The 14,039-nt window shown below is 39.4% G+C and overlaps 1 protein-coding gene across 3 annotated transcripts in view; it reads left to right on the top strand.

Annotated features, from left to right (window-relative positions):
- arhgap4b (Rho GTPase activating protein 4b) overlaps positions 1-14,039 on the top strand; it is a 45,296-nt gene that overhangs the window by 18,188 nt on the left and 13,069 nt on the right. For 2 of the 3 annotated variants that reach the window (XM_037541150.1, XM_017712765.2), the window contains exons 7-14: positions 1,380-1,553; positions 1,686-1,814; positions 3,198-3,419; positions 3,676-3,777; positions 4,125-4,310; positions 5,809-5,893; positions 6,854-6,881; positions 7,320-7,416. In XM_037541150.1, coding sequence (XP_037397047.1) covers positions 1,380-1,553; positions 1,686-1,814; positions 3,198-3,419; positions 3,676-3,777; positions 4,125-4,310; positions 5,809-5,893; positions 6,854-6,881; positions 7,320-7,416 — 1,023 coding nt within the window. Of the gene's footprint in view, positions 1-1,379; positions 1,554-1,685; positions 1,815-3,197; positions 3,420-3,675; positions 3,778-4,124; positions 4,311-5,808; positions 5,894-6,853; positions 6,882-7,319; positions 7,417-13,453; positions 13,482-14,039 lie in introns of all 3 variants that reach the window. The other variant, XM_017712768.2, reaches the window with a different exon arrangement.

Genomic DNA, 14,039 nt, shown 5'->3' on the forward strand with positions numbered 1-14,039 from the left:
ATATGTGTACTGCATGTAAGTCTCTTTCATGTTTTTCGGAATCCCCATGTGTGCATACAGACCTCCCTCGCCCCAGAGGTCTTTTGTGGCTAGGTCTGGGTCACAGCTCCTGGACAGGGCCTACTGACCCTTCCATGACAGCTGGCTACTCTGTGCATGTCTTCACCCTCCAGTGGGCACAGAACAGCTTGCCTGTCACAAGTGTCTTAGCTCTGTGTGTGTGTGGGTGGGCAGGGGGTTACAGAGTTGTGAGCAGCATTGATTCTCTGTCCTCCAGTGCAGACAAGACAAAAAGTACTTCTGTAGAGAACCTTTCTTTTAGTGGTTGCATCTGCAATTAAAAATAACAAGTACTGTTTTTCATTTTTCGTATAAAAAAGTATAACAATTAAAGACTTTTACTGTGTGGGCTGCCTGTTGGAAACATCTGTGTTGTGCAGTCATGAAGCATCATAGTTAAGTGACATGAATCATTATCAGTGTTTACTGCAGGATTTACGAGACACCAAACTGCTGTATCATCAGTGAGTCATCTCAGAGCATCCAGTGTGTGTGTGTGTGCGTGTGTGTGTGTGTGTGTGTGTGTGTGTGTGTGTGTGTGTGTGTGTGTGTGTGTGTGCATATGCATGTGTACATATAGCAAATACAGTACTGTTCAAATGCCAGATATCACCCTTTCATTTATTCCACTCAATACTATGTACAAGTCATTATTTTTTCCTTGTCAGAAAAAAAAAAACGCAGGAAACATATTTAAGAGAAAATTGTAAAGAAGCCTTGAACCAGTGAGATACAGCTGTGTCCTCCCAAAGGTGTCACTGACAGTGTTCCCAACAAACAAACGCTAACAATTGCCCAAGTAACTACCCAGACTCACCTTAGCTGCCTTTAGGATTTCTTTCTCGTGTAGATCTAAAATGATACAAAGAGGATATTTCTGAGGAGATCAGATAGAAGATAATCTACTTGCATGAGAAAGAGGAAAGTCAAAGGAAAATACATGGAAAAACAGGAGTTTCCAAATCTAGAGATCAAAAAGCGAATAAAGGATACAGAGAAAATTCTCCTAACAACCGTGGGAGCCCTGCTAGACCACCAAAACTGTCACATTCAAATGAACAGCACCCAAAGCTTTTATTTTTGATAGACAGGAGGAAATAAAGTTTACACGGTACTGTATATTTGTATATCTTTATTTAATTATTTTCATTTGATGTTTTCTGAGCCTATATATGCTTTTATATTATGCAGTCTTATATACCAAATATAACAACTAAAGTAGCTACTTCTTCCCTCTGTTAGCTGCCAAGTGAAAGTACTCGTGTTGCACAGTCAGAAATCTAATTTAAGAAACATGTTATTATTGATGTTCACTGCAGGCTCTAAAGACTTATCACCAGTATCACACAGAGTGTCTTGCGGCTGAGGGCAAGCTTAAAGAAGCCACACGACTGGAGGAGAGACAGACGGGCAAGTCTGCTGACCTCGGCCTCGGCCAATCAGCAGGCCAGAGGCGCAGCTCTGTGAAGAAGATGGAGAGGCTGATGGAAAAGGTAGAGCTGACAGTATTTCTTCAGATGGTAACGTGGTTTTCAGCTTTGTCTGAAGATGGCACAGGAAGGCGAAAGAGCACTTATCAGTAACCCACCGTTTCCTGTGTCTGTGCTTCTGTGTGTCTTGTGCAGAGGCAAGGGAAAGTACAAGAGACTCAGCTGAAGTGTACTAAAGCTCGCAACGACTACCTGCTCAACCTCTCAGCAGCCAATGCCGCCATGAATAAGTACTATCTGGAGGACATATGCACTCTGATTGATGTGAGGGCTTTTAACAGGTTCACCACAGAACTCCGTCTGTCTACTCCTTGCTTGACACTGTTGGTTTTGGTTCCCTTTTCTGACCAATAATAGCTCGGTTCCCCTAGTAGTCTGTGGTCATAAGGCATGCTTCCATGTTTTGTGTGGTAAATATCTAGGACTGTTTACAGTAACTTGACGAGCATTAATCTTTGAGGATTCCCTAATATCACAAGACTTTGCATTCAGGCACATAACGTTAGGTTACAAACCGAATGCAGATGTTTCAGTAAAAGAGCGTGTGAAGTGGGAGTCGAAAATAGTCGAATGCAGCTGCAGAGCTAATCTAGCTAACGTTTGCTTCTTTAAATTAGCCTTGTGCAGTTTGCATGTCTAGTTTCACAGTTGCCCCAAACCATGCTGAGTTCTTATAATATCACATAGACTTGCTTATGTGGTTTACAACATTGTAAGACATACTGCTATTTATAAAAATGTGACAGTTTGTTAGCACAGCTAAGAACAGGAGTAGCAGCCATCTTCAAGGCTGACATCTGTCTGTAGTGTTTTGCATTTTTATAGATAGTAGTATGGCATACCGTGTCAGAAACCACATAAGAAAGTCTTTTTGAGATTATTTAATAACTCTATAGGGCATGAAATAAGTGTATGATGATTTAAGCATGTGTTTACACAGTGCAGATTGTAACGTGAGTGTAACATTACTGTCGGGACAAAATCTTGTGTCTCCAAAGTGGTCTCACAAGAGAAAAATCCTCTCAGCTTTGAATGGAAATGAATACGACAAGATTTTTTGGTAACACTTTATTTGAAGGCTACCTACATAAGGGCTTTATGATGCATTCATAAGCACTGAATAATGTGTTTATGAAGCACTACTTGAACATTTATTAAGTGCTTATGTCGGTTCTCGCAACCTGACATAAGATGTTTTATGAAATAAATGACATTGTACTGACATAATAAGAATAAACGTTGAACATATTTAAAGCACTAAAGATATTTAAACCCTATACATAATTGTATCAATCATCTTATCTAGGCCATGGAGCGAAGAGGGGGTGGTTTCCAGGCATATTTAACCTGATATCAGTACAATGTCATCTTAAGAATGCTGACATAAATAGTTATGTATAGTGTGACATAAGCACTTAATAAATGTTCAAGTAGTGCTTCATAAACACATTCAGTGCTTATGAATGCGTCATGAAGTCCTTATGTAGGTAGCCTTCAAATAAAGTGTTACCGATTTTTTTCCTAGTCCAGGGCTACACAATATTATCCATTGAAAGAAAATATAGCCCTAAGACTAGACATAATCTATGTTAAGGAAACCAGCCATTTGTCCAGTTCTCCAGCTTATCACCCTGGTGCTGTTTGTAGTGCACTGACCTTGGCTACCACCTGTCTGTGTCACGGGTGATGCGTGGCTACCTGTCCAATAAGAACCGGGCCCAGCAGAACCTGAAGAACTGTCTGCAGCAGCTGGATGACTCGATCAGTGGTCTGGACCAAGGTCAGGACCGAGACGCCCTTCTGCAGGCCCACAACTCAGCCTTCTGTCTGCCCTTCCGCTTCCAACACCAGCCACACGAGGGCGACCAGGTAACACACACACCACTGACTCAGAACCCAAGATTTACTTCTCAGGTAATCTGGGTGACTTAATCCCAAATTCAGGTTAATTGGAATTCCCCAAAGCTCATCTGTTATTAGGCAGGCTTCTCTGGCTTCTCTGGCTAACTTTGTGAAATAATCTTCTTCTCTCTTTTGTACCACTGTGGGAGTGATTTTTGATGAAGTACCTTCTTCTGCGTTGTTGGTCAGGTATGGTCAGCTGTGTATGTTGTGTTTGTATCAGGTGTGTGAGGTGAGTGCAGACTGTCAGGTGAGATATGAGATGGAGACAAGATTCCAGCAGCTACAGTCCAGGCTGGCTGCTGTTACCTTGGAAACAGAGGAGGTACATGCAGACCTGCCTTAACACCTCTTCTTTCACATCACATCCCATATATTTGTGATAGACGTACCATATAGTATTTAGTTAAAACACATATATAGATGATACTTCAACGAAGCAAAGGCAGATTCAAATGTAGATCAAAGAAAGATTCATATCAGTCCAGAAGCAGTAAATGCTTTACTTCTGTACCTCAATTCAGATTAATACTGTGTAATTTTGTTTGTGAATGTGTACATTTTTCTGTTTACCCTATAAACCAGTGGTTTCTTGCAGAAGAAAGTAGATTACAAAGTAGCAGCAATGATACTTATCCCATGCTATTTTCCCATACGTTTTATTACTCATAGGTCAGTAAAACACTCAAGGCGACTCATACTGCACTACTGGACAATATCTGCGATGATGACTGTAACCCCACCCCTGATATCTCAGCCACTCTGTCACTGGAGGGCACAGGCGATGGACCTGGCACCAAACAAAGCCTGGCCAAACGCAGAGCCAATCAGCAAGAGACGGAGACCTTCTACTTTACTGTAAGCACTCTGATTGGTGGATATAGTACTGGCTCATGTCAGTGCAGAGCTGCTTGGAAGTTTGTGAACTCTTTATCATTTTGTGGATTTCTACATACGTGACCTAAAATATGATTAGATCTTTACGTTTCCTTAAGTTATAACAGTAGATATAGAGAACCCAATATAACAAGTTACACAAACAGTTACATGTTTTATTTGTATATTAAACAAAGAGATTCAACATTGAATGTCTTCCTTGGAAAAAAACTTGTGGACCACTAGAATTATGAGCGTGGTATGGGTGATAATTAGGGTCAGGACGTTCACTCAGTTGGATGGCGATCAAGTGTCAGTGTCTCTACCCTATTTACAAAGTAAAGTCTTCACCATCAAAGTCACATATTTCTTACTACATGCCATGTCTTAGCCAAATGAGATTTCTGATGACTTCAGAAAATTATTTGCCGTTGCTCATTAGGCTGGAAGAGGTTCCAGAATAATTTCTGTCAGGTTTGGACATCACTTATCTACTGTCCGGCCTCTCTTACAATGAGTAATGTTGTTTATGAGTCCACAATGTGGCAAACACTGAACAAGAACAGTATGTAGAGAGTGGTAGAATGGAGAAACTACTCTCTTGGAAGTACATTTCTGCCTGTTTAAAAATGCTTAAAGACCACATGAATGAGCCAGAAGACCATTGAAAAAATGTTATGTTGAGGAATAAGGCAAATTGGGTCTTTATGAGATATTGAGAGATGTTATATTTAGCAATTATATTTGGCGCAACCGAACATTGCGTTTGAACTTCAGCACTAAACCTCAACAGAGGTGGGTCTTGCACAAGGACAACAGCACAACAACACTTCAATAAATGGATAAAAAAAGTATAGAATTGTTTGTGTTGTTTGTTTCATTGAGTTCTCTTTATTTATTGTTATGAGGTAAATAAAGATCTGAATATTGCAGGTCACATTTTTATAGAAATTCACTAAATGATTGAGGGTTCACAAGCTTTCAAGCAGCACTGTGTTTATGCTGGTTAAAGATGGCTTAATACCGGTTTTGTTCTCCGAAACCAATAACAATATTGAAACCCAAAGGATCAGCCGATGTTGATCAGATATTTCTTTTTTTAAAACCTACTTTGAAATGATCTGTTTTTAATTGAAGCACTTCATTTAAGATGAGCATAGAAACGTTCAAACTACCGTCATTTTCAAACTACTTAAACACTCTATAACCCCACAGGAAGAAATACATAGCTAACAACATCACACCACCCAGTGGGGACACTATCTGAGTGTGTGCTATTTCAGGCTGGATTTGTTGGGTTGGATCGGATCCATAGTTTTTTCCTGTCCGATATTTCCTTTTGGTATTGGTTTGGTGCCACATTTGATGCTAGAGTTATCACAGTGCAAAGGGGCAGTTGAAGAGAAGGTTTGGGAGTCTATGCTCTGCAGTTTGCAATGCCAAATAAAGCTAATATTATTATTTTGTTTATTTCTTTCAGAAAGTGAAGGAGTATCTGAATGGCAGCTCTCTCATCTCCAAACTCCAGGCCAAACATGACTTGTTGAAGGAGGCCATACAAAAAGGTACATAGTGTAAAAAGCTGACATTTACAGTCAAAAAGAGTACAAATTCACAAGAATAGCTAAGACATTTATTAGGTGTGTAAAAGTGCATGGATGCTTTATAATGAATTGATCTGAATGTGTCAGTTCAACTGAAACTGCACTGATTTTGGAACGTATAGTCGATCATAATTGCTTTAAAAAAGATGGGCTTATCTTTTGGGCAAAATAAATGTCAAACATTGCTTTTATTGTCTCTGTTTCAGTGTGAGCAGTTCTGCTCTATCATATTTGAGCACTGAATATTAGAATGAAGAATAATTCTGTGGCAGCATGAGTGGCATGACCATCTGAGCAGTGGACCTGTAATTGGGAGATCCCAAAAAAGAATAATAAGAGAGAATTATTGGTCTCGCTCTCTCTGGATGTCAGCCCTCCCTCTCACCCCCCTCATGTAGTGCTAGCCTACATGGGTGTCTAACAAAACTTGCAGTTAGCATTATTGTCTAAGGTGTTGGTTGCTTCATGTAGCTTGCAGGTAGGGTTGGGCGATATAGCAAATATATGGTATCACGATACACGATATCATATCACAATTTGAAAAGACATTTTGATGATACACAATACTTCACAAACTTTTGCCGCACCAACAAAATGCAACAGTAGTGCAACATTTAAAATGTCATCAAAAAATCTCTAAGTAGAATGATTCTTAACCAAATTTTCACATACTGTACAGCAATTCTAAGATATGCTTAGAAAAGCGTACTGTTTATTATTAATATTATTTATTTTTTTGCATTGTTGTGAAGTGTGAGATTTCATGATGCATTGTATTATATCTTACAGTTCATAATCAAACCCACGTCAGATATCAGATTTACACCACTGACATTTATAGATGATGAAAACCATAGGGGTAATATTGTAATGTCATGGAGCTTCAACTAAAGCCTCTCATTCTCTATTTTTCTCTTCTAGCTGAGGCCATTGACAGCGACCCCTCCAGGTAGAGCTCTGTTTCCATCTGTCTCTCTCTCTCTCTGTCTGTGTGATGTTCACACATGGGTGTGTTGACAAACTTGGCCACGGCCCAGCCAACATCTGCTCGCGTTGCCTTTTGGGGCTCATTGTGTGCTTAGAGGATCTAGTGCCAAAGCCACTGAGTTAGACATGGAGTTTCACTCCCAGTCTCAGTAAAGCAAAGCAGAAGTGATGGCAAGAAATCAGAACATCTCATAACCTTTCCTGTTGGATTTCATGAGCAAGCCAAAATGTATGAATGCGTTATGATGGTTCGAGCAGAGGAGCACACCTGTGTGCATGTCACCGTGGGTAAATGTTGCAAGTGTGTGTGATTTGTGTGGATGAAGATGGTGTGCATGTCTTGCATGTGTGTATTGATGCCATAGTGTCACAGTGGAGTGCTGGTGTATGTATTTCCCAGAATGCAGCCTGGTAGGGCAGTGCGTATGCGGAAAGCCAGGCCTTGCTCCCAGTACAACCACAAACTCTTCACTGGAGACATGGTCTCCTTCATTCAGGTACAGCCCCCTGTGGTCCGCGCAGCTTTTAGCTGTGTTAGCGAAGCGCACCTGCGGCGTTTCCACTGTGCTTCTGTAACGTTCCTCCTTCCTCCAACTTTCACACTGCAAAAAATGATAGCTTGGTAATTGAAAGCATCTTAGATACAGGCAGGATATCTAATATTCATTATTCTTTCTGGACAGTTTTATTCAGTAAAGTTTTTAAGCAAAGTTGTCTTACTGCATTGGCAGATATTTTCACTTCATGCAGTTACTTAAAGGGCCCATATCATGGAAATCAGATTGTCTTCTGTTTTGTTTTGTTTTTTTACATGTAAAAGTTAATGAAGTATCAAAAGTTTCAAAAAGTGGCATTCATTCCCCAGTCTATGTGGTCCATAAATACTAATTAAGCTGCTGTTTTCAACAAAAACCAATGCATTCCTGTGCTCTACTTTTCAAGTTTAGAAAAATATCTATAAATACCCTTTAGTGTCTAGTTCCGAAGTTCTTGATAGTGTTTATAAAATAACCCAATTTATTAATGTAACATTTTCCAAGCTTTTGAGTGGCATTTTATATATTATTTTATATTCAGCCTATAGGAGTTAAGCCCCGCCCATTTAGGTTATAAAGAGAATTTCAGCTTGAGGTGCTTTTTGAATGATGCACAATGCAGACCAGCCAGTCTTAACAGAGGTCATTTGCATGAATAAGTCCTAAAGGCACAGTAGCAAAAACAGACACAGATGATTGAAAATGTAAAAATAAATAACTTTTTTTTTTTGTAAATAAACTAAACACAAATATCCAAAGTGGACTATGGACAAATGTAAAATGTGGGAATTGTAGAACTAGGTTATCTTATGTCTTTGTACACAGTCTTAATGTGAAATTTTAGCTACGTTGCCTACATTTAAGATGCTTTTACTTCCCAGAATGTCAAGTCTTGCAGTGCATTCTATGAGATTGCCTGTCATCGCCCCCTCCTGCGATGTGGCTGTTGCTTCATGGTACTCGTGTGGCTCACGGGTTCTGGTGTTTGACTTTGCTTTGCTGTTGTTAACATTCCACTTCCTTCCCAGTGCGTAACTCTCTCTGCTGTACTGCCCGTCGCATGCGTCAGCGCTGGAATACTGCTGTGTGTTCCGAATGAAGAAAAGTTACAGATATTCTGGAATGAAGTGTTTGATGCTCTTAAGGAAGTGTTTCAGCAAAATATTCCACAAGATCCTAGTAGAGTAGCAATACTGGGAGTAATACCGGATAACCTAGAGGGAAGATCTAAGAAATACCTTCTAGGTACAGTAGCTCTGAAATGTATTACAATTAAATGTATGAATCCAGATCCTCCCGCATATAATTTATGGATCCAAAAGGTGTGGGATGTCTACCAAATGGAACAAATAACATTTATTAAGAATTCAAAAAGATATATTTACGATTAGAGATTAGTAAGAGAGGCCTGTTATAGATCTACTGATGCAGTGAGAAATCTTTTTTTTAATCATTTGTCTAAATCAATCTATATCTAAATCAATAAATGTTTATTTATTTTTTTAGACAACCATGTTCCATTCTCACATCATTTTAATTTATTATTATCTTTGGCTACTTTTATTTTGCACTGGACCCCCTTTGTTGCTTATTTGTGTAATAACTGAGATTGAGGAATGTACAGATATAAGAAGAGGAAACATTGTAATACTGTTAAGCAAAAAATGAAGAACAAAGAAAGTGCGATACACTTATCTCTCTGACATTAAAGTCACCCTAATAGATTTGTGATGAGTATGTTTGCGAGTGTGTGTAGCCGCTTCCTCCCTGTTTTAGTAGTTTCCACACTCAGTGTGTTGCTCCCACCTTAAAAATCCTGTTTCCCAATGTGCACATTTGCACTAATCTGTGCTGAAACAGTTCCTGCAGAGCTGCTGTGCTTTGTATTTGCATGGCTGCGTAATACAAAGTATCTGAAGCAATGTGTCGTGCTATATTTGCTCTATGAGACCCTACAGTACGGCTGCTGTCTTTGAGGCAAGATGATACAAACATGCCTTTTGTGTTCCCTGTTAGCTTCTGTAACAGGAACGTGTGTAAGCGAGGGAAGTAGAGAGGATTTGTGGGTGTGTCCATGCATGTGTATTTATGTATTGTATGTCTGTGACTGTGGCTTAAGATGACCTCTCATGACTAATCAGGCCTGTCCCTTGTGCTGCTCTGTGGAGAAATGTGGCACCACAGTGCCGTCATTCCTGCCGTAGTTATGCAACTCTGTGTCCTTATTCATACCGTGTCCATCCCTCCTCTGCGCCATGGTGTTATTATCGCGCTCTGTGCTTCTGAAGCCTTTTTTGAGCTTGCCCTTTAAGCATGATAATCACAGAACATCCTAAAATACTTGTGAGAACACAGTGCTTCCTTCTGAACATGCTAATCACAAAACATAAACAACCTGAAATGGATGGATTTTTTTTTTTGAACGCGCTAAAACACTCATGATAATATGGCTTTTCCCTTTGGACGTACTGATCACAAAATATGTGAGATTACTGCTAATTAACATAGTTTCCTTTTGAACATGCCAACCATAAACAGTGCTAAAATACTCCCGAGGTCCTGCTGTTTCCCTTTGAGTGCTCAAAAACATGCTAAAATACAATGATTATTGATTATTGATTGATTATTTGCTGTTTCCTTAAGACCATGCACAAACCATGCAAAAGAACTCCTGATAAAACGATGTTTTCTTTTGAGAATACATCTCCACTGCTTCTGTCTCTCTTCAGTGTGATTCTGGGTGTAGTATGCTAACACAGACGCTCATCTGGGGTCAGTAATTTGCACATCTGCCATCTCCATTTGCCAAGCGTCTTAGCTGGGGCTAGAAAAGAGGTTTGAGGGTTTTTTCTGCCACATTAAATGAAGCGAATCTCATAGCACATGGCTCTCGCTCGCTCGCACGCTCAGTCTGCTTTTTTCACACGGACTCCAACTCTGGTGCCCTGGCACAGCATGGGTGTCCTCAGTAGCCCTGCAGGTCTTTGGGAGCGGCCCGCTCTGAGCCTCTGGGTGCCTAGGAGATGGAGCCCCGGCTCAACCCAGCGCAACTGCCATCTGGCCCTCAGTTCACGAGCACAGCTTTTTCACAACCTCTTGTTCACGATCCCCTTCTTCTTTTCCTCTTTCTGACTCCCTAGCTCTCTCTCTTAAAGCGATGGTTCAACCAAAAATCAAGCATACACAGTTGTCCACAGGGTTAGGACTACTTATAGATAATTATTGATAATAGCCATGAATTGAAAGTAGAATTTATAGTTTAAGCTTTTCATTTTTTTGTGCATGAACACTGAAGAAAAAAACTTGGTTTTACTTTTATTGACACACAGCAGTTTGCAGGTCAAACTTGGAAGTGTAGTTACATCACATTTTAAGTGCTTGTACAATGATAAAAATAAAATAAGACGCATAAAATATATTTTGATAGAAAAAAACCCTTTCAAACTTACAAAAAGAATAATATAAGACAAAATATGATAAATAATGTAACAATAAATCAGAAAATAGTAATAAATAAATATATAATAATGAATATACTATATATATATATATATATATATATAGTTTATAAATATCATCATCGTCATCGTCGTCTTAATCCAGATAGGGTCGTAGTTGTTTATGAATATAAAATAAATAGAAATAAATATAATAAAAATATATTTTTTTTTAAATCCTGTCTTCCATGAGGTTAAATAAATAAGAAATAAAATAATAAAGGCTACTGAGCATTTAGTGAGCATTTCACACTCTTGCGCTGCCAGTCATGGACAGGCTTTAGGTTAGTTTTGTTTGTCCTTGAAATTCGTTGGTAGGTTCATTCGAGGTGTTTTATTTCTCAGTCGTGTTGCCGCTTAACATTCCCCCGTTTGATGAGCACCACAGACTCTGAACACAGGAGTTCACTGATCATTCACTTTTAAAAGCTTTTCTTCACTGGCCTTTATTACTGACACCAGAAATAATTTAGAATCTGTAAAAATATATGAAATTAAGTCATTACATGAATACATGTGATGGAATGAACTGCCACAGCACTGATACAGACGCCTTGCTGGGTCATGTTCAGGCTTTGTTCTGAAATACAATTTTATTTTCCTTTTTTCGTTTTTTTTACATACATGAAGCTCTTTTTCTCCAGGGTATATTTTGGTTTGTCCATCTGAATTTACATGACCAAATCATAGGACAAATTATTCAGTAACTGGAATGAAATAAATGCACATTTTTAATTTATTTATTTATTTGCAAAAGCTCCCCTGAAACAATCAGAACATGTTTTATGATCAAAACGTACTACTATATGCTTACAATTTACTGCTGAAAGGCAAAAATCTCAGACGCTCTTTGTATTAGTTTTTACAGAGCAGATCACTGAAGAGACGCCATCTGTTTATAGTCCATAGCCCAAATTTGGCGAAAAATGGGTCGACTTTCTGTAGAAAACAAGAATTGTGAGCTTCTTCTATTATAAGGGTTTAAAATGGCATCACCATCTATTTGACTGGAAAGAAGACAGTTACAGCCTCAAAATGACACCCAGCTTCTGAGTGTAGCTAATGAAAGTTATGAAGAACATGACAGAGTGCGTTTTGGAACCACCGGTGGTTCCAAGGAGTTTAAGAGGTAAATCAGATTTGCTATTTTTTTCGAGTTTAAGTTAAGCTCAGTTTAGTCCACTGAAATGCTTTCCTGGATCAGCATCTAGACTGAAACGCTTTTTATTCAGCAGTGAGAGCTTGGAAAGAAGACAGAAGAAGGAGAAATCGGTTAGTCAAGTAGTAACAGTGTCAACGTTCATTTTTCATTTAGCCAGTGCATCTTAAAAATACAGGCCCTGAGTAAAAACCCATCACAATAAGGTTCACCAACTCACACAGGAGCTTGAGGCCCGGCTTCAGCTCAGCACTAAAATGTGTGAACCAACAACAAATGTGTGAACAAGCTCTGACTATCCTATCTGTAAGACTTGTGTGTGAAAAGGCCTTATGGCTTTGTTGGACCTTCTGGCACACATGGAAACGGCTCTAGATATACTGAATTCATAACTATACGGCTGATTTTCTGCAAAATTGCTTATCGTCCCGGCCCTGATCTCTCTTCCCTGTTGATCAGCTGAGACAAGTTTGATTTCTGAAGTTTGTGTGTTTAGTTTCACACGGGAGATATCAGGTAATGGGGAGCTTATAGTGAACAGTTAGCATTGTGCAAAACTGCATACCAAAATCATTACAGTCATCAAAATAATTTCAAACAGACTTGCTTATTTGGTTCATCTTGGCCCACTGACTACATTTGTATTCTGTAGAAAATTGTATACGTTTGAGTTTCGGCTGGACGCTGCTAATTACTCATTGTTAATAAGTCGCAGAATGTTAAAATGCGTAACGACTACACCGTGTAATAGGCCAAGCCGGTCACTTTTTATCTTAAGTGGACAGTAATCTATGGGCTCTGTGCTCTTGTTACACCACAGAGTGCTGTATAATGAAGCCAAAACCACAGAGCTGTTTGCCAACGCACTCTCTCTTAAGTGAGTTATCAGTGTGGACAGCCTCTTGACTCTAAAATGTACACTTTTCTGGCTGAGTGGATTGAAATTAGATGAATGTAGAAAAACATGAATAAGTTTGCTGAGAGCCGTGCTAGCAGTGTATTGCTGTGAACGTTTAAGCTGTGGTGTCCTCTTCCTTTTTGCATTAATGTTATTCCTGCCCAGTGAATTTAAGCTAGAGGGCCAAACGTATAGCCTTGCTTTATTGCTTCTCATCTGACTCTGTTTTTCTCTTTCCTCTCTCCTCCATCTACCCTCTGCTTTGTTCCTTCCGACCTCTTTCTCATTGCTTTTTGCGTTTGCTTTATGTTATATTGGTGGTTCTTTTTGTCTGTGTGTTTTTGCACCTCCTCTTATCTCCTCCATACCATACTTTCTGTTTCTTCCCTGCTTTCTTTCTCTTTCTCTTTCCTCCTGCATCTGCTTGGCCTGCTGCGTGAGCAGGAGAAGGAGGCGGATGTCTAGGACTCAGGTACTGCTGTCTATGCCCTTTCTGACATCTGCATGTGCTCTGTGTGTACAGTGATGCATTGGTGGCTTTTGCAGCCCTAAGTGTACTGACACTGAGCCAAAATCTCTGCAGAATTCAGTGGTTGAGACGTAAACAATTCAGAGGCATTCAGAGTAGTTTGATTTGTTATAGAGAAACATGCTCAGGTTTTCTTTACAGTTGTAGTGATAGGAACCAGGGGTCACAACATCTGCAATGCAGATATAGCAGTTTTATTTACTGTCTACGAGTATCTTCTCAGTTCTTATCAATAATATTGATTGTGGGAATCGTAGTGAAATCCAAAAAAAGTGCACAGATTATCTCAAATGTATCATGAAACAGTATCTCAGACACGAGGCAGCATATTTTAAATTATTTTATGTAATAACTTTCTGTAAGGTAGCTTTCAGATGCATTAATGATTTAGTCAAGCCAAACAAGTCTCAGACAACATACTTACACATGCGCTGCAGGCCAAAACTTCAGAGGCAACAGACAGGAATACATTAATTAACCTAGAACAAATGGGTTCCACGA

The sequence above is a fragment of the Pygocentrus nattereri genome, chromosome 9 (genome assembly GCF_015220715.1).
Source record: "Pygocentrus nattereri isolate fPygNat1 chromosome 9, fPygNat1.pri, whole genome shotgun sequence".
NCBI lineage: Eukaryota > Metazoa > Chordata > Actinopteri > Characiformes > Serrasalmidae > Pygocentrus > Pygocentrus nattereri.